The sequence below is a fragment of the Mirounga leonina genome, unplaced genomic scaffold (genome assembly GCF_011800145.1).
Source record: "Mirounga leonina isolate KUSES-001 unplaced genomic scaffold, KU_Mleo_1.0 Mir_154, whole genome shotgun sequence".
NCBI lineage: Eukaryota > Metazoa > Chordata > Mammalia > Carnivora > Phocidae > Mirounga > Mirounga leonina.
In genome coordinates this window covers 24828369-24854515 of record NW_023270389.1, presented here as the reverse complement: position 1 = coordinate 24854515, position 26147 = coordinate 24828369, and the positions used below count along the sequence as shown (strand labels likewise).

General features: G+C 44.1%; 1 protein-coding gene and 1 pseudogene across 1 annotated transcript; both read right to left on the bottom strand.

The window, feature by feature from the left end:
- Positions 1 to 552: 552 nt before the first annotated feature.
- On the bottom strand, positions 553 to 25752 carry LEMD1 (LEM domain containing 1). Its single transcript, XM_035009518.1, has 5 exons — positions 25671 to 25752; positions 24941 to 25063; positions 22002 to 22072; positions 1905 to 1981; positions 553 to 751 (listed from the first exon to the last, which is right to left on the bottom strand). The coding sequence occupies exons 1-5, from the start codon at positions 25750 to 25752 to the stop codon at positions 553 to 555; spliced, it is 552 nt and encodes a 183-aa protein (XP_034865409.1).
- On the bottom strand, positions 6791 to 7296 carry LOC118013670 (annotated as a pseudogene).
- Positions 25753 to 26147: the final 395 nt, after the last annotated feature.

Sequence of the window (26147 nt, the reverse complement as noted above, 5' to 3'; positions counted from 1 at the left end):
CTGTGTTTGCCGAACCAGACACATGCCTTTTTTGTTATTTACCTGTTGTGTTGTGGCCTTTCGCATAGTTACTATACCATTGGAAGAGTGAATCAAGTGGGACCTATGGGCTTAGTACCGTAGTTCAAAAGAAAAAACACCAGGCATGGTTTTCTTTTCAGAAGTATACTCAAATGTGGCAGCGTTTTTAATGATGGCCAGCATGACTCAGGGAATTCCCTATCCTCAAGCTCTTCGACAAGAGTGCCTCGTTCTCTCCCTCGTTCCTGCCACCGTGGATGCTGGTTTCAGGTCATTGTGACTTTTGTTCATTGCCCTCTACCTCCCTGGCCTATTTCCTTATCTTGAAACTTGAGTGGTGAACTAGACAGCACGTAAGGCCCCATCGGCTTTGAAATTATGAGCCGGGTACGGATTTGTGAGAGCAGCATAGTGGATAGCGACGTGGCTATGGGGCTGGGCATCCCCCTTCGGAACAGTCTTTCTGTTCTTTCCTGCACCTGGAGGGCTTAGAGTAGCACTCAGGGGCTCTCTCATTACTTCCTAAAGCACTTAGCCAAAGAACGGCTTCCTTTCCACTGTTACGTAGACAAAGATCACAATGATAAAGATGCCAAACATAGCAAGCTTCAAGCCCACTGGAAGAATTTCTAGGTTCCCGCACTCAAAACTCCTGTTCACGGGCCAGTAGTCTGTCTCTCGGGTGCTACTCCATCCTTTGAATCGGGTGTCTGATGCTCTTGAAGGTAACCTGTGAAAACATTAGTGGCTCTTAGGGTTGTGGACAGCTATGACTTGAGCACCCCCTTAAAGTATGTGGCCCTTGAGCCCCACGGGAGCAACCGTGGTGGGGCTAAAATTTAGTGAGCAGCCCTCTACTTGTTTAAAACCTAGCTGATTTCAACAAGTGAGATCAACAAGGTATCACAGGGATGTGAGATCCCTAAAATCCCCCAAAGCATTAGTATTACCACCTGCTTGCATAACATCTTTCAATGCTGGCCCAAGGCCTGCCGCAGGGACCCGCAGATCCTCCAATCCCCACTGGAAATGGGTACAGGTAGATGGGGGACGCCAGTTCCCATGCTCTCTCCTGTCTCTCTTCACAGGTGTGAATAAGGACTACCCCTCAGGGGTGGGATGGGAAGCGCTTTTGAAATCTGCTAATGTTGGTTTAAAAGGACAAGATGGTACGTTCTGAAATCTCTTAGAGTTTTATGTACCCACTTGTCTAATCCTGGAAATCTGCCTCACTTTATTCAGAAGTTCTGGAACTTTCCAGAAGACTTTACTTTCTGAACAACAAATAATATGGCCTGTCCTGAGCTTTTATTTCAGCTACCTGCTCCTTTTCTCCCCCCTTTCTCCCTATTTTCCAAGACACAAATAGGAATAAACGTCTCCAAAGACTACAAATCAAGACACGTGACTTCTGGTCTCAGTTCACTGTGACTTTTGGCATCCTCCTCTGCCTCTCTGACCTGTTTCTTTATCTCCAAATATAAGTGGTGAACTAGACAGTATACAAAGTCCTTTCAGCTTTGAAATGATGAGATATGGGATGCCTGGGTGGCTCAGTCGGTTAAGTGTCTGCCTTCAGCTCAGGTCATGATCTCGGGGTCCTGGGATCGAGCCCTGCATGGGGGGGGGGTCCTTGCTCAGCGGGGAGCCTGCTTCTCCCTCTGCCTGCCGCTCCCCCTGCTTATGTTCTCTCTCTCTCTCTCTCCCCCTCTCTGACAAATAAATGAAAACTTTTTAAAAAATGATGAGATACTATGAACCTTTCTTCTTTCTCAACAGATTCTTTTCAGCCTCAAACCTTTCACAGAAATCTGAATAACAAATTTTTCCCCAGGAGTTATATAAGACAACAATATCCTCTCATACACTAAGCAAAGCATTACCTTATTCCCTCAGAAGTCTTATAAGCCAGGCAGTAGATATCTAGGGCTTTTGGTTTAGTGATGGTAGTCTCGGGTCTCTAATGAACAGAAAGAAAATATCAAGAAGAATTTATTGTTTCCAATGTCTTGTACAAAGGACTTTATTTTTTTATTCTAGAAAAAGCCATATAATCTGAGTACTGATAAATGTTTTTGGTATGTCAGGTATTTAGCCACCTCGTAACATGAACTTTAAGTTTGCCTTTACTCAATAATTAGCAAAAACATTCAAGTGCCATGGAGTAATATTTTACTTTAGTGACTCACACATTAACAATAGACACACTGGTAAATAGGGTCACATGATGCAAGTAGCATTCTGGTCTTAAATATCAACTCTTTATTTTGCTTTTGTACTTTATTGCTTGGAGCTTTCTCTATGAGCAGGTGTCATTTCTATATAAAGAATAACAAAAAAACAAGTTGGGGGGGTGCCTGGGTGGCTCAGTCAGTTAAGCGACCGACTCTTGGTTTTGGCTCAGGTCATGGTCTCAGGGTCATGAGATTGAGCCCTGCGTGGGGCTCCGTGCTCAGTGGGGAATTTGCTTGAGATCCTCTCTCCCTCTGCCTCAGCAACCACCCCCCGACTTGCACGCTCCCATATGCATGCTCCCTCTCTCAAAAAATAAATAAATCTTTTTAAAAATTAAATAAATAAAAAAAAATAAAATAAAAAAGCAAGTTGGCCATGGACCAAAACTGGAAAGTAATTTCAGAAAATGAAACTGTTGTCCTGTAAGAGGGATAGAAGTCAGGACTTCAGCTCAGGTCATGATCCCGGGGTCCTGGGATCGAGCCCCGCATTGAGCTCCTTGCTCAGTGGGAAGCTTGCTTCTCCCTCTACCCGTCCCCCTGCTCATGTTTGCGTGCTCTCTCTCTCTCTCTCTGAAATAAATAAATAAAGTCTAAAAAGAAAAAAAAAGAAAAAGAAAAAAAATAACATACACAAAATCATGAAAACACCTTCTGGCACATAGTCAGCCTTCAATGAACGTTAGCAATAATGATTATGATTCTGGTAATTATTATTCATTGCGCATTGCTGTTTTTCCTCACGGGCCTGGTTTTCCTTGACTGTCCACTCATGGTTATGATGCAGGCCTCCTCATCCTCAAATGTCTGCAATGTCCAGGCCAGGCGTGTTGTGTCTGCAGGACCGATGGTCTCAGCCCAAGGTGGGCTGGGGAGGGCAGGGCCCGGTGTACCATCATTTACGGCTGGTCACCCCTTTCCCGGTACTGGCCACGGATGCCCAAGCAGCTACGACCTCCACCCCTCGCCTCCACTCCCTGCCTCAGCTTCTTAAAGAAGTTGTTCTTAACAGTGGTTTAGTGGTACCCAAGCCAGGCCTCTGCCGATGGTGGGAACCCGTGCCTAGCACAGGGTGCTGCACCCAAGGAAGCAGCTCACTGCAGACAGAGCACACGTACATACCTCTATGATTTCCTGGAAGAGGGGGACCCTTGAGGAAAAGGGACTTTGAAAATTCTCACCAAGGAGCCACGTGGGCTAGTGTTTGCTCACCGAGAGACACGTCAAACTATTTCCAAGGGTGTAGGAAAATCGTTTATAGGCACATCCTTTTTTTCCCAACCTTTTTAATTACAGAAAGCTTCAAGCAGACACAGAAGTAGACAACAGTATAATGAACCTCCACGTACCCATCACATGCAACTTCTTTTTAATTCTCTTACATGTAAAAATAGGTCTGTTAAATAAAACACTGGGGGTGGAAGTCTTTTTGCAAAATCAAATTACAGGATTTCACAGCTCTTAGGCCATCCAATACTCCCTCCCTTCTCTTCTCCCCTGCCACAGCAGGGTTAGGTCTTTGATTGCCTTTCCTTTTATCATTGCTGTCCTTTACTATCATTCACATGTCGAGTTCTCCTACAGCATGTAAAAGGTGGACATTGTGATTTTCAAAAAAGGAGCAATTACGGCCTATCAACCTGACTGTGTAGCCATCAATAATAATAATAATTATAAAGTCAGGGGAAAGGATTATTGATCACAGTAAACAGAGTACACACACAGTGATGGCAACTGGCTAAACTCATCCAGCACATGCACATAAACAACAACTAGAGGGAAAGAGAAACAATGAAACAGTTTTTGTGTCAGGTGGCATGTTTAGAGTTCATTCATTTTTCATTTAAAAAAATTCTTTTAATGTTAAAATACGGTTTCACTATGAACACCATTTACAATGGAACGAAAAAATATTGGTGTTCATTAAAGCAATGGCTTAGTGAGGGTGAAATCGCACCCATGGGGGAGTGTAATGCTCCTTTCTCCCTATGCCCAGAGCTAGAATCTGCAAAAAAAAAAAGCTGGCTATTTCCAAAGCATTCACAGCTGACCATGAGGGGGATGTGGGGCCGCCTCTGCTTCCCCACCCTCTTCATTACCGCCCCTGGCATTCAAGTCAGAAAATGACACCCATCCACATATCATTGATCACAGCTGTAGTTACAAATATAATAATAATTCTGAGATATGGCAATGCAATAAACAATGAGTGTCTTAATATAATCCTAGCTGACACTTATATAGTTATTTCCTGTGTGCCAAGCACCACTCTAAGCATCTTACATAAATAAACCCATTTAATTCTCAATACCACCCTATGAGGAAAGTGCTTTTATGGTGCCCATTTCACAGATGACAAAACTGAGGCGTGGAGAGTTTAAGTCAAGTGCCCTTGGTCACACAGCTGGTGAGATGGTGGAGCCAGGAGTCAACTCAGGTGGTGTAGTCTCAGAGCCCCTGCTGACGACCACCCTGCTGTCCTGCAGAGGGTGGATAATGAGGCTTTACTAGAAGAGAATTAGAAATACTGTGTTCTGAGCATCTGTTGTCTTGGGCATTCAACATGCCCCGAGCCACGTAATCTTTCTCACAACTCTGTAGTGACCATTTTATAGATGAGAAAAGAGAGGTTTATGGGAGTGAAACTTTTTGCCTGGGTTACACAATTAGGAAAAGGCACAACCATGACTGAAACCCCTGTATTCTGTCTCCAGTGCCCTGTTGTTCTTGTTTTATAATATTTCTACCGGGGAAACTCATCATAAAAAATGGAGCAAAAACATGTTTCTAAAAACTGTTTTCACTAATTGATAAATGATCAAATCATTAATTCGTTTCCCGTGTCAGTGACACTTGTAACCATCTGATCTCTTCTTAAATATTTTCGATGAATTGTTTTGTTTTGTTTTTCAAGAAGATTTTTCTAGGTAGGCTAATTTTGTGCTAATTCTGGGCCACTTAGTATATCTGTGGCATCCGAAAGTGGAGCGTGTATGAGATATTATGTTCTCCTGTATTATAGGGAAGTACAAAACTCTGGGCTAATATCCAGAACCAGACGAACAAGAATCATTTTGTTTTCCCATTCAATCCTTACTCATCAAAAAACGTATTTGGTTTTTGACAACGATCAATTTCCTTTGACTAAAGCCATTCATTTTGGGGCATGAGGAAATACGAGTGTGTTTGCATTTCCACGAGATGTATATTTGACAAGGTAGACCCAAACCTAGCCAGAGTTGTCATAGCCTGACCCCTGCAGTTACAGGCAATCAGAGAGGCGTGTCGTGGGCTGTGCCAGCTTCCTCCCCGTTCCTTTCTCTTACTCTCCCAGGACTTCTCTTCTTCTTTTTTTAAATTTTATTTATTCATTGTTAGAGACAGAGAGAGCACAAGCAGAGAGAGAAGCAGACACAGGGAGAGGGACAAGAAGACTCCCCGCTGAACAGGGAGCCCGATGCAGGACTCCATCCCGGGACCCCGGGACCACGACCTGAGCCAAAGGCAGCTGCTCAACCGACTGAGCCCCCCAGGTGCCCCTCTCCCAGGACTTCTTACTGCTGGCCTCTGAAGAGTCAGGAGGCAGTGCTGTTCTTGGCGGTGTGGACGAAATCCTCTCCTAACTGCAATGCGTTACACTTTCCAGTCACTCTGCTTCGTGGACGCAGTTTTTCAAAAACAGCTTATATTATAGAAGCAGACATTTTTACCAATGGCTTAGCAAACTGGTAATTGTGAACCTGCTCCCAGGCAGGAAAAAACCTTTTGATTTAGAGCTCTTTAAAATTGAATTAACCTCAAATCCCTTTATTGACTAAAAATGATTCCGTTAATAAAAGATCCTACAGTAATTTCAGACTCTTCATTGTTTTTACCTCAGCGTTGATTTAATAAAGCTCTCATTTTCAACATTGTGCTCTGTTAACCTAAGTCATGATTTTGAATTTATTAAATGCCTTCTAAAGTAATCTGTACCACATTAACAAAAGAAAGATTGAAAACCTTATGATCATCACCATTCTTGTTTCTTTTTTTTTAAGGGAATCTTCTAGCAAACCAGGAATAGAACGGGAACTTCTTTAACTTGACAAAAAGTGTCTTCCAATACCTACACCAAAAACCATACTCAAAGGCAAAATGCTAAATGCATTTCCTTTAGAATCAGAACCAAGGAAAGAATTCTTTCTTTCTTTCCTTTCTTTCTTTCTTTCTTTCTTTCTTTCTTTCTTTCTTTCTTTCTTTCTTTCTTTCTTTCTTTCTTTATTTGAGAGAGTGAGAGAGACGGAGAGAGTAGGAGCAGGGGGCAAGGGAGAAGCAGACTCCCCAGGGCAGGGAGCAGGGAGCCAGCCGTGGGGCTCGATCCTGGAACTCCAGGATCATGACCTGAGCCGAAGGCAGACACTTAACTGAGCCACCCAGGCGCCCCCAAGGAAAGAATTCTTTTTTTTTTTTTTTCATCCAGCACAATTCTATTTAATGGAGGTGGGCAGCAGGATGTTCCATTATGATTAATTTAGTCCAGGGACCTGTCAACATTAGGTAGAGAAGCCACCATCATTCTTTCGGGAGTAGCCTCCATTGGTGGCTGCAGTGTGAGGGGACACTATGGATCCCTGGATACTGTGGATAGACTCCTTCTTAGGGTTGATCCAGTGTCTGATGTTAGCTCGGGAAGTGATGGAAGGTGGCGGAGGAGGGGGTAAAAGTTCTCCAGGGAATTGGGTCTTGATGATTCCATGGGTATCCTGGGTGGTCTCCTGAGTATCTCACTTTTGTTCTTGAATGTCCCTGAGTGGTGGTTGTACAAGGCTGCTAAGCGGAAATCCAGGTCATCCTTTGGTATCTCAGGATCAAAAAAATAAACATCCTGCCTCATGGAGGTGATTGTGGGAGTTGAGCTGAGCCGACTCCAGGGTTGCTGTTGCTGAGCAAGGTGAACTGGGTTCTTATATGGCAGTTTCTTGGAAGCCCGGAGTTTTCCCAGGAAGGTAACATCATTATCCAACGTAGGGTGCTGGAAGGGGTCTCGGGTGAAAGGCATGGTAAAATGTGGAGTGAGCCGCTGGTGTGAGGGATGGGACTAAGGAAAGAATTCTTATTATCACTCTTACTTAATACTACAATAAAGGGGGTCTTAGTCAGTCCAGTAAAACAAAACAAGACCACAAAAATGAAAGGTATACAAACTGGACTAAAAAAATCTACAGAAAAATTATTATAATTGCAGAGGGTCATTGTTATAAGATCAGTATGCAAAAGTCAATTTTGTTTCTATATACTAACAACAAACCATTTAAACATAATTTTTAAAAGATACTATCCCCAATAGCAACAAAATTTAAAAACCTAGCACAGCTACCTACTAAAGCTAACAAAAGATGAGCATGACCTACACTGAGAAAATTATAAAATCTTACTGAAGGACGTTAAAGAAAATTTAAATTAATGTAAAGAACATGAGCAGGAAGACTCAACAGAGTAAAGCTTTAGCTCTTTCCAAATTAATTCATAAAGTCAATAACATTTCAATCAAAATTTCAATATGAATTTTCCATGGAACTTAATACGCTCATTCTAAAATTTATATGGAAGGACAAAAGGATAAGTAAAATAGAGACACTATTTTAAAACAACAAGGAGGGGTGCCTGGGTGGCTCAGTTGGTTAAACGACTGCCTTCGGCTCAGGTCATGGTCCTGGAGTCCCGGGATCGAGTCCCGCATCGGGCTCCCTGCTCGGCAGGGGGTCTGCTTCTCCCTCTGCCCTCTTCCCTCTCGTGCTCTCTGTCTCTCATTCTCTCTCTCTCAAATAAATAAATAAAATCTTAAAAAAAAAATAAAACAACAAGGAGGATGTGGGCTTGCTAAGGTCATTAAAACATTCTGCTGTCGGCACATGCTGGACAAGCTGATCAGAATAGAGACCCCGTTGAATTAATCACAGCTTTTGTTTTCCGTGGTTTATGATGTTTTGACATCTCGAGTCTTGCTAATCCTAGAGAGAATGCACATGAGCAAGCCTTTCATAGGCAAGTCAACCAACCCCAAACCCATATCCCCAGCTACCGCCTTTGTCTCTCATATCCCAAGCCAATATTTTCCCCTGCTCTAATTTGGCCCCATTCCTGGCCAACTAGGAACCAGTCTTGTAGCCCGGAGTCCACTGAAATTGCTCAAACTAGCCAATCCTAAAATGCATACCTTGCCTGACCATTTTCCTCCTGCAAAAACCACAATAAAGTCGGTGCCCATATCTTCCCCTCACTGCCACCCCCCCACTTGACCCTGATACTTCCCCACGTGGCCCTGCCTGCCATGAATTCTCTCAGTGGTAGTGTCTCGTGTCTGTCACCATACCTGATAAAAACAAATTCTGGGTACATTTTGAAACACCCATGTAGGTACGGAAATCTGATATAGGACAAAAGCTAACAATGCAGAGCAGAAGAAAAAGAACAGACTTCAAAAATGAGATTGGGAACAAGATGGGATAGATATGCTTCTCTCAGTTTCTTCTGCTGAGTATCGCTCCAAAACCTGGACATTATATATAAAGCAAAGGTAAGAAGACACCGAAAGGTGGAGAGAAGCAGAGGGACTAGGGACCTTGGCACCCAAGGACTGACGCGTGGTGAGTGCCCTGGGTCTTCCTCTTACCTCCCATACCCCCAGAGGCAGTGCTGGAGAAACTGGCAACCTGAAAACGGTGATGGGTGCAAATGGAAAAAGTCCCCAGAAAAACCAAAGGACAGGAAAGGAGAAAGGGGCAGCCAAGTAAGACAGAAGACTTTTTGACAGTCACTGTCCTACCCCAGCCACAGAGCCTACCCCCGTCCCCACCACCCAAGGTGCAAGGGGGAAGCCTGGACCACCAGCCCCAGGTGTCAAACCCTCCCTCTTCCCACAGGGGTGGAGTCAATGGAGGCCACGTGGGAGCCCCCCCAGCAGCCTAGCAACAAGGCACCCCACATGAACACCAGGGTGGCTGTGGAGGCCCAGTGGGGGACCCGGACTTCTATCCCTACCTGACAGCAAAGAGCTGACACCCCTCTATCCCCACCAGTGTGGAGTCTGAGGAGGCCTGCTAAAACAAAAGATTTAACTGAAATCCAGAGTCTCATAAACATCAACAAATGGAGATGACACAAATGTGGGAATTATCTGACCAGGATTTTAAAGCAGCCATCATAAAATGCTTCCAGGAGCAATATGAAAGGTTTGTAACAAATGAAAAAAAAAATCAACTCCTTGCAGAGAAGTAGAATATATACAGAAGAGCCCCGTGTAAATTTAGAAGTGGAAAAAAATGCAATCACCAAAATTAAAAACTCACTAAATGGGCTTGACAGAGGAATGGGGAACACAGAGGAAAGAATCAATCTACATGAAGATAGAACTGTACAAATCACCCACAACAAAACCCAGAGAGAAAACAAGAGAAAAAAAAAAAAGCACAAAAAACAGATAAACAGAGTCTTGGGGGATTACAATAGAAGATCTAACATTTCTGTCATCAGAGTCCCTAAAGGAGAGGAGAATGAGGTCAGGCTGAAAAAGATATTTGAAAAAATAATGGCTGAAAATGTCCCAAATTTGGCCAAAGACATAAATGTACAGATTCAGGAAGCTGACTGAATTCCAAACAGGACAGATGCAAAGAAATCTATGCCAAATACAAATCATAATCAAACTTCTGAAGACCTTTGTGCATCAAGAGACATCACCAAGAAAGTAAAAAGGCAACCCACAGAATGAGAAAAAATATTTGCATATCTTTCATCTGGTAACACTCTGGCTTTCAGAATATATAGAACTCTTACAACTCAACAATAAAAAGACAAGCAACCTAGTTAAAAAATGGACAAAGGGCTGGACTAGACATTTCGCCAAAGAAGATACATGAATGGCCAATAGCACATGAAAAGAATGCTCAACATCATTAGTCATTAGTCATCAAAATGCAAATCAAAACACACTGAGATACCATTTCACATCTTCCAGGATGGCTACTAAAAACAAGTTGGCATAGAAGGACAAGTGTTGTCAAGGATATGGTGATACTGGATCCCTCAGACATTAGTGTGAATGTAACATGCTGCAGCTATTGTGGAAAATGGTTTGGCTATTACTAAAAATGTTGAATACAGAAATACCACATGACCCAATAATTCCACTCCTAGGTGTATACCTGAAAGAATTGTAAACAGGTATTCAAATACTTGTCCTTGAATTTTTACAGTATCACTTTTCCCAATATGCAAGAGGTATAAACAAGCTAAATGTCCATCAACAGATGAATGAATAAACAAACTGTGGTCTATTCATATAATGGAACACTATTCACTCAAGCCCTGATGCAAATATATGCTATAATGTGGATGAACCTTACAAACCGTCAGCTGGGTGAAAGGAGCCAGTCACAAAATAGCACATACTGAATATTCCGCTTATATGAAATAGCTAGAAGAAGTAAATCCATTGAAACAGAAAGCAGATTAGTAGTTGCCAAGAAGGGGTTGGGGAGGATCTGCTTAATGAGTACTGAGTTTTATTTTGAGGTCATGAAAATGTTTTGAAACTAGATAGAGGTGATGGTGTCACAGCATTATGAATGCCCCAAATGCCAGTGATTTGTGCACTTTAGTAAATTTTAGGGGTGCCCAGGTGGCTCAGTCGTTAAGCGTCTGCCTTCGGCTCAGGTCATGATCCTGGGGTCCTGGGATCAAGCCCCGCATTGGGCTCTCCACTCAGCGGGAGCCTGCTTCTCCCTCTCCCACTCCCCCTGCTTGTGTTCCCTCTCTCGCTGTGTCTCTCTCTGTCAAATAAATAACATCTTAAAAAATAAAATAAAATAGTAAATTTTATGTGAATTTAATCCTAGTCGAAAAATTTCTGGGGTGCCTGGTGGCTTAGTCGGTTAAGCATCTGCCTTCGGCTCAGGTCATGATCCCAGAGTCCTGGGCTCCCTGCTCAGTAGGGAGTCTGCTTCTCTCTCTCTCTCTCTCTCTGCTGCTCCCTCTGCCACTCCCCCTGCTTGTGCTCTTTCGCTCATGTTCTCTCTTTTGAATAAATAAATAAAATCTTTTAAAAAAAGAAGAATTTCTGATTTTTGTCACTGTAGTGTGAATATCCTTATGTCTTCAGTCTAAGGAAATACATACTGAAGTTTTGGGGAGGGAGTAAAATGATCATGATGTTTACAATTTAGTCCAAGAAAAGAATAGATAAAATTATAAAACAAATATGGCAAAATGTTAAAAATTGGTAAATCTGGGTTAAGGCCACAGAAGAATTATTTGTTAGAAACTTTCTGTAAGCTTGAAATTATTTTTTTCATTACTTTTTTTTAAAGGCACTGAGGAAAGAGTGAAAGACAAGGCCCAGGTGGGGGATGGTAATGGAGGAGACTATGCATGTGTGGGGGCAGGGAGTAGATAAGAAATCTCTGCACCTTCCTCTCAAATTTGCAGTGAACCCAAAACTCCTGTAAACAAAAAATAGATAAGCCCAGACTACTAGAAGATATGTGCTACACTTATGACTGACAAAGGATTAGTATCCAAAATATATAAAGAGATCCTGTAAATTAACAAGAAAAAGATAACCTAATAGAAAAATGAGCAAAAGACATGAACTGGCACTTCATAGATGAGAAAACACAAATGACCAAAAACATGTAAGAAGATGCTCAACCTTATAAGCAATAATAAGCAAATTATTATTGTAATGAAATACAATCTTATACCCATTACTTTGATAAACATTAAGTGTGGCGATACTAAATTTTGAAGAAGATTGAGAATGACAGAGCTCTCCATATATTGCTAGTAGGAATGTAAGATGGTGCAGTCACTTTGTAGGGTGATTTAACATGATCTCTAAAGTTGAAGAGGTCTGTGTCCTTGGCTATCTAACAATTCCACTCCTAGGTGTATTCATTCAATCAGAAAAAAATTCTTGCCCATGTATACAATGGTTCACACATCACAATGTTTGTAGCAGCATTGCTTATAATAGAAAAACTTGGAAACAATCCAAATGTCCAATAAATAAGGAATGGATCAATATATATATATATTTTTAAAGATTTTATTTATTTATTTGACAGAGAGAGAGAGAGAGAGCACAAGCAGGGGGAGTGGCAGGCAGAGGCAGAGGGAGAAGCACGCTCCCCACAGAGCAGGGGGAGCCTGATGTGGGACTTGATCCCAGGACCCTGGGATCATGACCTGAGCTGAAGGCAGTCGCTTAACCAAGTGAGCCACCAAGGCGCCCCTGGATCAATATATTTTTACAATAACTATACAGCAGTGCAAATGAATGAACCAGGACTACAGATATTGGAAGAAGCCCATGGCATAATGCTGAATGATAATGCGAAGTTATAGAAGAATACTTACATGATGATGTTATTTATTTATTTATTTATTTATTTATTTATTTACTGAGAGAGCGAGAGAAAGTGAGGGGCGGTGGCGCAGGGCAGAGGGAGAGAGAGAGAGAATCCCAAGCAGGTTCCACGCCCAGTGTGGAGCCTGACGCGGGGCTCGATCTCATGACCCTGAGATCATGACCTGAGCCTAAATCAGGAGTGGGATGTCTGATCAACTGAGCCACCCAGGCGCCCCATGATGATGTCATTTAAATAAAATCTAAAATCAGGAGAAACTAAAGTTGTGGATACTATAAAGAAAGGAAAAGAATGAAAAGTAGTGGGCGCCTGGGTGGCTCAGTTGGTTAAGCGACTGCCTTCGGCTCAGGTCATGATCCTGGAGTTCCTGGATCGAGTCCCGCATCGGGCTCCCTGCTTGGCAGGGAGTCTGCTTCTCCCTCTGACCCTCCCCCCTCTCATGTGCTCTCTCTCTCAGTCTCTCTCTCTCAAATAAATAAATAAAATCTTAAAAAAAATAAAAAATAAAAAAAATAAAAAATAAAGAATGAAAAGTAGTAAATTCAGGATAGTGGTTACCTTGGGGGAAAGCAGGGAAGAGGAATATGATCAGGGAGGGCTACATTGGTCTTCAACAGAATTGATTTATTTTTTTAATCTCTGGGATGGGAATCTAACTGCTCATTATAGAATTCTTTATACCTTTTTTAGATGCATAAGATCTATTATCATAAACCATCAAAAAATATTTTCAGGTTTGAATTTTTTTCTATTCCCTTGGGCAAATTCCAGCTACCCATCTGCATATCTGTCAGCCCATTTAAACTGTGCTGATTTCTGTACCAGGGCTTCTACATGTGAATGGAAGGGCCACCAAAGAGTGCCTCATATGGATTCTCATTACAAAGCAATCATCAGAAAAGAAGCCTTTTGCTTCCATGGGTGAACAGATGTCCAGAAGTCCTTCTGCGATATCACGGAAAGAGACACTGGGGGGAGCTGTTTCACTACTCAGGTGCCTGGTTGTCCTTCCTTCCCTTATGGCAGCCTGATCTAATGGAAATGGCAATAGGATGGAAATTAGGAGGCTGGAAGTCCATTTCCGATTTTTCTGCTACCTCTCTGTGTGGTCTTGGGTGAGTCATAATCCCTCTCGGCCATTTTCCTCATCATTCCTCACCACACAGCCTCCTTCAAGAAGACTTTCAAATAGGAAATTCCATGATCAATAATTACAATAAATCACTCCTGAACTCATGAATAGTGATGAACAGGGCCTGGTTCTTGCAAAACCTTAACAAGTCCCAAGAGATTAAAGTAATCTGGGGTTCTCGTATGGGAGGTACAACGGGGAAACTCCTCTCCCTAAACTGATACATACAGCCATAGACCCATAATGCAACGGATAAATTAGCTAAAGTCAGGGTTATAATCAGAGGTGAAAAGGAGAAGCTGAATTTTCTAAATAAATTCATATTTTCCGGTAGAAAGAGAACACCACTACTCATAATTCAGTTTTATGAAAATAACTTTACCTTTATTAACATGTTATCACTGTAATCAGAGTTTGGTTTCACTATCTCTTCCTGCTGTTCCTGTATTTCAAAAACTGGGTTCTATTACATAGAAAGAATCAGCATATAATCAATAAGATAAAGTCATATTGATCGTTAAGCGTATTTAAGCATATCTACCAGGAGGTTAGTATTTTTACAGGGAGAATGTTGAATTACATTCCTTGTAAAGACAGCATTTAGCTCCCATTAGCACATGTTACAGGTAAGAACAGAGGGCTTATTAAGTAGTTATAGAATATGTAATTTACTCTTCACTTTGACCCAATTGGAATATACAACTACTACTGGGAATAAGGATGTTTTTCAATTGATTAAGAAACTGTTATAGTGATGTTTAACGTCGGTCTCCTAAAACCTTTTCATGCAACTCAACTCAAACTGCACACTTAAATAGTCCTTTAATACTTATTCCCGGGCGCCTGGGTGGCTCAGTTCGTTAAGCGACTGCCTTCGGCTCAGGTCATGATCCTGGAGTCCCGGGATCGAGTCCCGCATCGGGCTCCCTGCTCGGCAGGGAGTCTGCTTCTCCCTCTGACCCTAACCCCTCTCATGTGCTCTCTCTCATTCTCTCTCTCTCAAATAAATAAATAATAAAATCTTAAAAAAAAAATACTTACTCCCTTGGCACATTGGGCCTCCTGATGGCAGCATTTGGGGTAGTCAATGCACATGCTAATTATAGGCCTACAAGGTAACTTATCAGCAATAATAGGAGAGTAAAAATCCTATTAAAGTTTTGGCACAAAGATATGGAAACAGACCTCAAAATTGGAAGCAAAAAAGAGAAATGAAGCTTTCCTTCCCTTCCTTTTCCTCCCCTGGGAGTCAGTGTGGGAAGAGGGAACATGGACGCGGAGGGTCAGCATGTCCAGAGGCCAAAGAGATGGAGTGCAGGGGGCTGTGTATATGGAGGGGGGCACTGGGGTGCCTCGTGGCTGAAGAATGGGAACAGTAGGGGAGGGGACAGCATGAAGGCATTAGTGTGCCAAGGAAGAGAGACGGTGAGGGGACGGTCACGTGGAGGGGTTGGCAAGTCCAGTGGTGGAGGAAGGGGGTGATGGGGGTTATGCAGAAGGGGTGGTGGCTGTTACGATGGGAGATTGGTTACACTGAGTAAAATTTTTAAATTGAGCAAAAATATATTGAGGATAATGGAAGCCAGGTTTCTCACAGTCGTAGGAAGGGGAAAGGTTAGAAGGGACACTGAAATGGTGGATTGGAACTGGAGGTCAACGTGGACTCGTGGCTTTTAACTTTATATGTAGAGAGATAAAAATAGTTACAGACGTTTAGGTGTATGTGTACATTTGCAGACATTTATTTTTTATCTCTATGCACTGAGAGGGCCTGGAAGCAACAACTCCCCAGTAGCAGTGAGCTCCCTAAAGGCCTAGATTTTGGTTTCCAAATACCACCCTCCAATAAAAGGAACCAAGGCTCCCAGAGCAGGAAAAGCACAAGAAGGGGCTGAAACATCTTGTGCTGGAAATTAAGAAAATCCTCAAGGAATAATGAAGACATATTAAAAGGACACAGTATCTGTTTTGAAGGGGCTCCCACTGGCCAAATCTGAAACAATTTAAGCATTAAAATGATATCAATGAATACAACCTACTGAATCAAAAGGAATCAACAAGTCCATGCTAATATATATGGATTAATGAATACGGGGAGCTCTTCCTTATGGTAGAATGTCAACTAATAAATATAGAAGGAAGAATAGAAATAGAAAATCTTTTTGTCCTTATTTTTAATTTTTTCAAGTAATCTCTCTGCCCAGCGTGGGGCTTGAACTCGCAACCCCGAGATCAAGAGTCACACGCTCTACCAACTGAGCCAGCAAGGCGCCCCTAGGAATAAAAAATCTTAATGGGCCATCATCATAATGGAGGTGGAATCAGGCAGTCCTCCATGGGTACTGGGGCTAACAGATGAGGTTTGATGAGGAACACTATGTTGGTATCATTTCAGAATAATTCCCCACAAAAGACAGTTCAGTTACAAAGGGGAAAATGATGGCTTTATGGAGACATCTGACAGATGCCAACTTTCCCAGGTGGTTTAGGTTACCATCACCAGCAGTGGGACAGGATGACATTGTTCCCTGTTGTGACACTCTGAGAAGAGCATAGCACCCCGTCTGAGGAATTTCTGCCCAGAATGCAAGGCCTCTATGAATAGTCAAAAGGAAAAATCAGACAGAAAAAATCACCCAACAGAAATGAAAGGCCTTACTTTTTAAAATAGTCAAGGGTGTGAATGACAGGGAAAGATTGAGGTACCGTTCCTCCAGACCGAGAGGCAAAGTGCATTCCTGGATTGGTCGTGGACCAGAAAGCAGAAAGACATTTTGGGGACAATTGGTGAAATTTGTATGGGGTCTAAATATTAGATGGTAGCACTGAATCAATGTGAATGTCCTTCTTTGGAGTGTCACATGGTGGTTATGGAGGAAAGTGTCCTTTGGTGGTAGGCAGAAGACGTGCAGGGGAGCTGAGAGACTTCCCGTCTACAGCTGGCCCTCAAACGGTTCAAAGACACAATGGCAGTGCACATATGCACACAGAGCAAATGCAGTAAAAGCCAACTACTGGATAACCTGGGTGGAAGCAATCTAGGAGTTCCTTATGCTAATCTTGCCACTGTCCCTAAGTTTGAAGTTATTTCAAAATAAATTATTTTTTCAATGTTTCTAAAGGCAGGGGAAGGATTTAGCATAAGATTAAGAAGAAGGAGTCCTTAGATACAAGGAGGGCACATAGGACTTTTTTTTTTAAAGGTTGGTCTGCCTCATTCAACACACAGCACTCACAGAGAACAATCTTTAATTATATCTGTATATTGGGTGCCTGGGTGGCTCAGATGGTTAAGCATCTGCCTTCAGCTCAGGACATGATCTCAAGGTCCTGGAATGGAGCCCTGCATCGGGCCCCCTGCTCAGCCGGAAGCCTGCCTGCTTCTTCTTCTCTCCCTGCCTCACCTCCTGCTTGTGCTCTCTCTCTCGCTCTCTCAAATAAATAAATAAAATCTTGTAAAAAAAGATAAATATACCTGTTATATAATTATATAATAGATAAATATACCTGTGGGCACTCTGATAAATCCTTCTCTGCAGCACTTAGGAGTTCAATACTGAGATTCAGTTGCCATCATACTATTTTCCATTAAGCAGTTTGCTTTGTTGTGTAGATAATTAAATATCGTGCTTTTTTCATGATAATACTGATGATAATAGTAGTTATTATTGTACTTATATGGCTCTTATGATGTAGCATCGCTACTCTGTTTTACATATGTTAACTTAATCCTCGCAACGCTCTATGAAGTTGAGACCATTATTGTCCTGATTTATAGATGAGGAAATTAAGACCGGGAGGTCAGGTGTCTTGTCCAAGTCAGTTTCAGAGCTGGGATTTGAACCCAGGCAGTCTGGCTCTGGAGTCCAGATTTTTGATACACATATTCTTTGTTTCCAGAGCTTATTTTAAAGTTTCTCCAGGGCAGGAACCATGGCTCCTTTTGCATCTATTTTCTTCCTCAAAAAGGTCTAGCACAATGCCCAGTATAAATAGTTGTGAACTCACAGGCTGAGACCCAGGGGTGGAAGGTCTGTTGCAACCATTCCCTGGGTGGTCATCAATTCACTGTGCCCTAAGCATTGTCCCTCAGGAGAATACGTTAAGGTATGTCTAAGAGACAAAAGAGATAGTACAGAATAGGAAGTCAGAGAAAGGGAGATCATCAACATCAATATATAACAAAGGTTCCCTTGGGTTCAGCCAACAAAGACTGAGTAACTCCCTCCTTCCTCTCCCCATATGGCTGGCACTGGATTCAATGCAGAGGATTCAAAGACATCGGTTTTCACGCTCGGAGTTTTACAACCTGAAGCCAAAGCTCTTAGGCAGAGGGTGGGAGTTGGGGCGGATTGAAAGGGCAGATTGCTAGACCCAGACCCACAGAACACATTTTTAGAAGCTCCTGGAGGAATGTGTCACATAGGTGGCAAGATGAGAAGAGTTTTCCGGGCTGGGAGAACAGGGAGAACAGGAGAACCAGGATTCTGGCAGGAACGAACATGCGTGTCTGGGAGTGAACAAGGAGACACCGAAGGGGCCAGGGGCGCTCCGGAGCACCCAGCTCCCAGGCCCAGCAGCCCTCTGGGGATTGGACAAGCAGCCGTCCAGAGACGGGAGTGCACGTGCAAACATCTCCACCCCTGGAACCACTCTTAAGCCCAGGGTGCCCAGATGCCCTGGTTTGCCAGGACAGTCCTGTTTGATTCCTGTTATTCCAGCGTCTCTTCTAGAAGTGTCCCCTTTCATTCTCAAAAGCATCCTGCCGGGGGTGTAAATGACATGGTCACTTTACTCAGAGGCCACTTTATGCAGCCTGACATTGCAGATCATTCTGCTTCCCCAACACCCCAAATCCCATCTCCCCCTCTTTGGTAGAAGGGACTTAGAGCCTGCATTACACACATTGGCTTTCCTGCCTTCTCCATCACAGGAGGCACCCGCTGTGCCCCGAGTCCATCTGATGAAAAAATCCCCAATTAAAAAATATATATTGGCCTGACTTCCTGAGTGATCTTAATCTCCAAAGCAGTGGGCTGCATTCGTGATCTGATAAAACACACACACATGCAGGATTACAAAGTGTCTGGAAATGGACTTAATGAAAATCTCAAAGTAGTTTGTATTCCACTGGAAACCCTGCTAGGATGAGAGGGGAATAGGTGTTCCTTGGTGTTTCAAAAAAATGCAAATTCTGCCTCTCCAGCTACTCTGAGGGCAGTTAGGTACACACCACTGCTCTTAAGTAATTAAAGTCTATGGTGTTAGACAAGTGACTCCATAAACACACTTTTTACCACCTTTTACATGGAAATTTAAATGCTTATTTACATTTCCTTCAGAATTTAATGTTGAACAGATGTCTTGAGGCCCTTCTGAGAATCAGAACGGCTTATATAAATCCTTCAGATCCAAACATTTCGGGCCCTCACAAACTTTCGGTTGAATTCTATTGCCAATTCAAAATATTGATGTGGTTTTATTTCAGGTTTATGGAAAGCAAAGACCTGAAGGGCGCTGGTCCCGCCCGCCTGCACTGCAAATACTCAGGTTGCTTTGTTCCCCCCTCCGTGTCTGTGCAGGATCTAGACAAAGGGGTGCTCTGCCCACAGGAGGTTTTTTGAATGGAAAGGATTCCTCTGATGAGCCATTTGGAAGATTTAAAACATCCTTTTAGAAAGTTTGATAAGCTATCAGAATTACTTCATCAGATTTGAATTCTGTTCAAATGGGAAGCCAAAGCTACATCCACTATAGGAATGTGTACTCGGGGTTTCCTTTTCACTTGCTGAAACTCAGCGAGGAGTTTAAATACTAGAACATATTGGGGCGCCTGCGTGGCTCAGCCATTAGGCGTCTGCCTTCAGCTCAGGTCATGGTCCCGGGGTCCTGGGATCGAGTCCCGCATTGGGCTCTCCGCTCAGCAGGAGCCTTCTTCTCCCTCTCCCACTTCCCCTGCTTGTGTTCCCTCTCTCGTTGTGTCTCTCTCTGTCAAATAAATAAAATCTTTTAAAAAAATAAAAATAAATAAATAAACACTAGACCATATTGGCAAACTAACCTGTTTGTTGCTAGAGCGGTTTGGCAGATGGGATGAGGTGAGCTCTGGGCTCCTACTCTGTGTGAGAGCCTGTAACAGCTACTGCAGGGGAGGGAGGGCAATTTTAAGGGGATGCACAGGCATGGCTTTGGAGTCGGGTCCTTAAACAATCACAGGATTTGAACCAGAAGAAAATGGGCAGGGGATGGGGGTGCGGAGGATGAAAAGCATGCCAGACATAAGGAACGGCTGAGGCAAAGGCACATGGGAAGGAAGTGAGAGAGGTGGGAAACCAGGGAAGAGTCTATAGGGTGATGAGGGAGATACTGGAGTCTCTTGGTGGTGCGTGGTAAGTTTGCGCCTTGTTTCCAGGCGAAGTGAGTGTCATGGCTCAAGCTCTGCTTGTATATCTGAACTGGAATCAGGAAAGGTTAGAGGCGGAGGTCAGTTAGGAGGATATTACAATTGTTCCGATAAAAATAAAAAGTAATATGGGGGCGTCTGGGTGGCTCAGTCGGTTAAGTGTCAGACTGGATCTCCGCTCAGGTCTTGATCTCAGGGTCCTGAGTTCAAGCCTGCATTGGGCTCCATGCCCAACGGGGAGCCTACTTAAATAATAATAATAATAATAATATGGGTGCAAGTTAGGATAGCAGAAAGGAGGGATGGATTTTTAAAAATCATAATTCAAATCCACTGGCAACTGTTTATATGTGAGGGGCAATGGGTATTCCAAGATAACTCTGAGGCCTTGAGCCTGGACAGCGGGAAGGTGGTGAAACCATCAAGGTGAACAGAGGCCACAAATGCAGGTTTGGGGTGAGCAAAAATGAGCTTGGTCCTGGATGTCCTCAGTGGGAGGAGCTCGGAGGTAGAGCTCACCACAGAGAGAAAGATAAATACACTTCTGCAATCTATGAAATGTTCATGATTATAAGTAACATTTGCTGCATGAATGCAGGAAGGAGGGGAGGAAGGAAGAAAAGACAAGGAAAAGTAAAGAGCTCTCTGGGAGGGGGCTGGATGTGGAGGCCTCTGCCTAGGGGGAAGGAGCCCGTGTGGAGGCTTCTGTGTGGAAAGATGACATGAGGTAAAGGGAAGGAGGCGGGCAATGGAAATGATGTAGAGCAGGAGGAGAGGGGGGCTAGAGACAGATCTCAGTGAGGGGCCAGAAGACAGGGTCAGAATGGAAACTGTCGGGGCGCCTGGGTGGCTCAGATGGTTAAGCGTCTGCCTTCGGCTCAGGTCATGATCCCGGGGTCCTGGGATCAAGTCCCACATTGGGCTCCCGGCTCAGCGGGGAGCCTGCTTCTCCCTCTGACCCTCTCCCCTCTCATGCTGTTTCTCTCTCGCTCACTCTCTAAAAAATAAATAAAATCTTTAAAAAAAAAGAATGGAAACTGTCCGAGGGGCAGAATCAGGAACCGAGCCAGCACAGTGTTGTCAAAATGGAAAGAGAGAGGCGTCTCTAAATACGGAGGGACAGTGGTCAGAAGACTGGGAAAAAGTCCTTGGGGTTGGCGTCTTAGAGTTCATGATGTGAACTAATTACATGCCTCCTTCTAGAGCTTTCCCTTCGCACCCACCCTGTGAGGTAGGTATTGCCATGAAGCTGCACAAGGAGTTGACATCTGTTAAGTGACTTTCCCAAAGCCCCAGAACGAAGCCCAGGGAAGGACAGGGACTCTAAGCCAGCGAGGCCTCACTGTAAAACCTCTGACCCTCACACACTTGGCCATGAGCTTCAACACGGCAGTGAGGGTGGAAGCCAGAGCTCAATGTCTGGGAAAGACAAGGAAGCAGGAACTCACATTGCTTCTCCGCTCACGCTCATGGTGAGTCTGGAACCGTGCTCAGGGCTCCCTGCCAATGTGGACCCTGGAGCCCCAGGAAAGGGGAGGGGAATGGCAGCCGGAGGGCAAAGCAGGGTAGCCGCAATCTCAGGGAGGGGCAGGAGGACGGTGACTCTGGGTCTTGAGCCAGAACATGGAAATAGTTTCACAAAACAGAAACCTGCATTACAACGAGCTGCTGTAAACTAGGATTTTACCGCTAGACCAGAATGGAGTCACTTGCTATTTCCTTTCTTAATACCTTCGGGAGTGCTATTTCCTATATTTAATATATTATGGGTAAAAGTATTCATGCATTAGAATTGTACATACTTTTTTGGGTCCCTTGTTTTTTTCTGATGAGAGAATGATATTTCCTTTCAAAATGATAGTGGCATTAAGCTCTGGATCATGGAAAACAAAAGGAAAATAGGCCATGAGAACATACGAGCTAGAAAGGGAAATAAACACCAGTCATCGGGGTGAATTCTCCCAATTGTAGGGCAGGAGAATTTCATGAGGGGAAGAAAATTCACTTTGCCCTTCTGAGGGCAAAGGGCATTTCTGCAGTGGCCGTTGTGCAAAGCGCTGAGCCTGTCCCCGGGGGACACGGGAGGGCTCCTAACAGGAAGGCCGTCATAACAGGAAGGCCGTCATGTCTGTATACATTCTATACACTGTATACATTGCTGAGCTCAAGCTGGCCGCTCCTCTGGGCGGCTGGTTTCAGTCTAGTCAGTGCCCCTTTGAACCAGCTGCAAGCCTCACGCATCCTTGAATGTCTAGATCAGGCGGGAGGATTTTCTCCTGTGTCTGAAGAAGCCCCCAGAGGAGGGAAGGCCAGACCTGTGCTAAAAGGCTTTAACATCGGGAAACTGCTGGGGGCAGGAAAGGTGGTTGTTCGTCAACCCTTGGCTTCAGCTGGTGGAGAAGCATTTTGATAAACTCGGAGCAATCAGGGGCTGTTACACACTCAGAAGAGCTGTTGGAGGGGATTTTAAAGGAGCCCTCCAACTCCAGAATATTTGGGAAGCTGGAAAAGAGGTTCGACCATTGAAGCTATGTCCACTTGGTGCCAAAACAATGAGTGAAAATGAGAAAAAAAATCAAACCTACCCATTGTCTGGATAACCTACTGCTTCGCCTTAGGTCTGCACTGGGCCCCTGTCACACACTCCCCACCGTGTCCCCACCCCAGGACGAGGTGTTTCTGTGAAGCGCCCAAGGCTGAATCTCCCCAGGACCTTATCAGTCCCGTGGCAACCCCTTCATTCTGATGACACCGGGGTCTCTGGGGCTCCTCCAATGAGCAGACTCAAACATCTGATTCAGACCTGACCCGGAGACAGCAGTCATTGCCTACTTGACCTAAGCACCGTCCACTGACACCGTAGCATTGCGTGACAAGGGAGGGACTGACCCAGAGCTTTCTCCTCTGACCTGACTGCCTGAAGATGGCTGGCGTCAGGTGGATACAGTCTGTAAGGCAAAGGCAAAGCTTACAAACTGAAGGACCCATTCTCGCGGCCTGGGCATACATGCCCCTCTGCGGAGGGCTGCACGCTGGGAAGCAAGAGAGCTTGGCCTAGGACCACCACAGCTTGGCTGTGCAGCTTTGACCCGCAGTCCTGGGCAGCTGTGAGCAGTAAGGACACAAGGCTTCCTCTCTGGAATCTTCCAACCTGGCCCTTCATTTCATTAGAGGGCTACTCTAGTCCCTTCAGCTCCTGTCTAGGGCAGGAAACACACGCAGTCCCAGGTCTGGGGCAGGACTCTGAACATATCCCCCATCCAGAAAGGGTCTGGGGTATGCTCAGGGGCCGGTGGGGTCCATATCCCAGTCCTGCTGCTCTTTCAAATGAGGCCGGCCACACGGGACTTAGGGAAAGCTCTCAGAACTGCACCACCTCGATACCAGGCATCACCAGGGGATTTTTCAGAAGGCCCCAGGCACTTATCTTACTTGTTAAACTATTCACTTGAGCTGTATGAAATTGCCATTTTTTGGTAGGTCAAACATGGTCAAAAAGGTAATGTGTTCATCCTCACAATAGAAATTGTGAGAACAGTGTAAGGCATATGGTGGAAAGAGCACAGTTATGAGAACCAGACCTAGGTTCAAATCTCAGTTCTGTCACCCTCTTTCAACAAACACATCCTGCATTCCTGCTCCATGTCTGGTACTGTTCCAGGAGCTGGACATGTAATGGTGACAGAGACGACGGACCTTGCTCTTCATGGCACATTCTGGGGGCGCTTCCTAGGTGTTCGATGTTGGGCCACTCAGCTTCTCAGAACTTCAGCTAAAAGTTTGTGAGGGTTAGGGCGCCTGGGTGGCTCAGTTGGTTAAGCGACTGCCTTCGGCTCAGGTCATGATCCTGGAGTCCCTGGATCGAGTCCTGCATTGGGCTCCCTGCTCAGCAGGGAGTCTGCTTTGCCCTCTGACCCTATGCCCTCTCATGTGTTCTCTCTCATTCTCTGTCTCTCAAATAAATAAATAAAATATTTAAAAAAAAAAAGTTTGTGAGGGTTAAACGAGATATTGCACTTAAGGGCAGACATGCACTGGAGGCCTTCAAGGCATGGTAGTTCCTATTATTTTTCTGTGGCTCATGGAGGACTCCTAATAAATATTTATTGAATGAAACAGCCTTGGAATGGATTATAGGAATCTTCAAGCCCACCTCCTACAGGAGAATGGTGCCCGTGGGGGTAGGGGCCACTGGAACAGAAGCCCCCGGATCCCCACAGCTCTGCACCTACCCTGGGGCCCGCAAGAGACCAGCTGTGGTCAGCTCCCATGAAGTCAGGAGGGCGGTAGGCATAAGAGTTCCGGAAGGTACCGTTTGGTTCATCTTTCTGAACGGATTTGAAATCATTTAATCTGAAGAAAATAATTGTCCCATTTATTGATTGAGGCAAAACAGAGGTTGGGACCTCAAAGGAGATGTGGAAACTACCTGCAGGAACTCCCGGTTTTAGAAATCAAACACAGATTTGGCTCGGATTAATAAGAGGACATGAAAATTGACCAGGTCCCCCCCCCCACCACCACCACTTTCCATCCAGTGGGGTCACTGGCATGAACATGGACATGGAATAACGGATTCCTCTTGCAGCCCGGGGGCCTATTCTCCAGGCTCTGCGTGCAAACAGGCCATCTGGACATTTCATAGGTCACCCTGCATAGCATTTCAAGCTACACAGATCATCCCAGACAAGGTAAGAATAAGCACACAGTTGCTATCTAGCAGTACAGCTTCTGATGGTACCTTCACTGTCGTCATCATCCTGAGCTCCGTCCAGCTCCTCAGGTCCATTCATCACAGGTGATGTACAGGGAGGTGAGACCAACAGTTGCACCAACTTTTTTTCATACACTTTTCTGGTGGAAGCTGAAGAAGAATGTGGAGAACAGATTAAGTTATCCCGTTTGTGTAGGCGATCTCACTGCACGCTCGGTATTTCACCACGGGATCCTTATTCGTGTACCTTACACTGTTGGTTAATTACGGCCTTTACAATCAGGTCCACCCCACAGCTATTCAACGCGCTCCTATCCTTCCACAAACAATGAAGTTGAGGCCTCCATGGATTAGCCAGGGAGGCAGGCATTGGATATATCCAAAAGTAAGACTGACAAAGTTGTACTTCCCATCTATGGGGAATATGAACAATAAGTACATAAACAGTTAACATAGTGCACATCCTAGAAACGAAAAAAAACCAACAGGGTGATACAACCAAGAGTAAATGGGTTTTCCTTGTTGGAAAAAACCAATCCTTTCTCTCAGGCCCCATACTTAGTAACCTGTGTGTAACATCTGGGTGTATTTATCACTTCTTCCCCCTTTATGGTTTTCTGTGCTTTAAGAAATTTTTTCTATTTCCATTTTAATGTTTTTTATTGCATATGTTCCTTCCACTGTAAATAATTTTAAATCTTGGGAGGTAGTTTATAAGTAATAAATGACGAGTCTCTAATATTTGCCTCATACGTACGTAGTATTGGTCCAGGTGAAAATCCAAGCTTACTAAGTTCATGCTGTAATTCATAGTCACTCAGACACTTCACATCCACCATGGCGTAATAGGAGTTTGGTCTCTTTCAGACAGTGGAATCTATGAAAGAGGAAAACATTAAGTTCTTTAAAGCAGCCTTACAAATAAGAACTAAAAATTTCCCGAAAGTCCACAGAAGTGCTTTACAACCCAATCTCTCCAGTTTTGAAGGTACACGGGCAATAACCCCCCAAATCAGCATTCTCTGCAATAAATCTCTCTTGGGTTTAGGTTGCCTCAATGCAAGGCTTTGGGTGGGTGTCACTTTCCCCAATGTCTCTGGGGTTGAATTATTTCTAACTTTTCTACTTAACTCATGTGAGAAAAGTCTTCTGCACCAAATGAACACGTGAACAAATATTTCTATGACTGCTTAGGAACTCTGAGTAAGACTCAGGCACTGAAAAAATAAGAAGT

Coding starts and splice junctions, on each gene's coding strand:
- LEMD1 (XM_035009518.1), bottom strand. CDS start 25,752: ATGGTGGATGTGAAGTGTCTGAGTGACTATGAATTACAGCATGAACTT. Junction 22,073..24,940: donor GGATGATGACGACAGTGAAG/GTACCATCAGAA, acceptor TCCATGATCCAG/AGCTTAATGCCACTATCATT. Junction 1,982..22,001: donor AAAACAAGGGACCCAAAAAA/GTATGTACAATT, acceptor TCTGTTCATTAG/AGACCCGAGACTACCATCAC.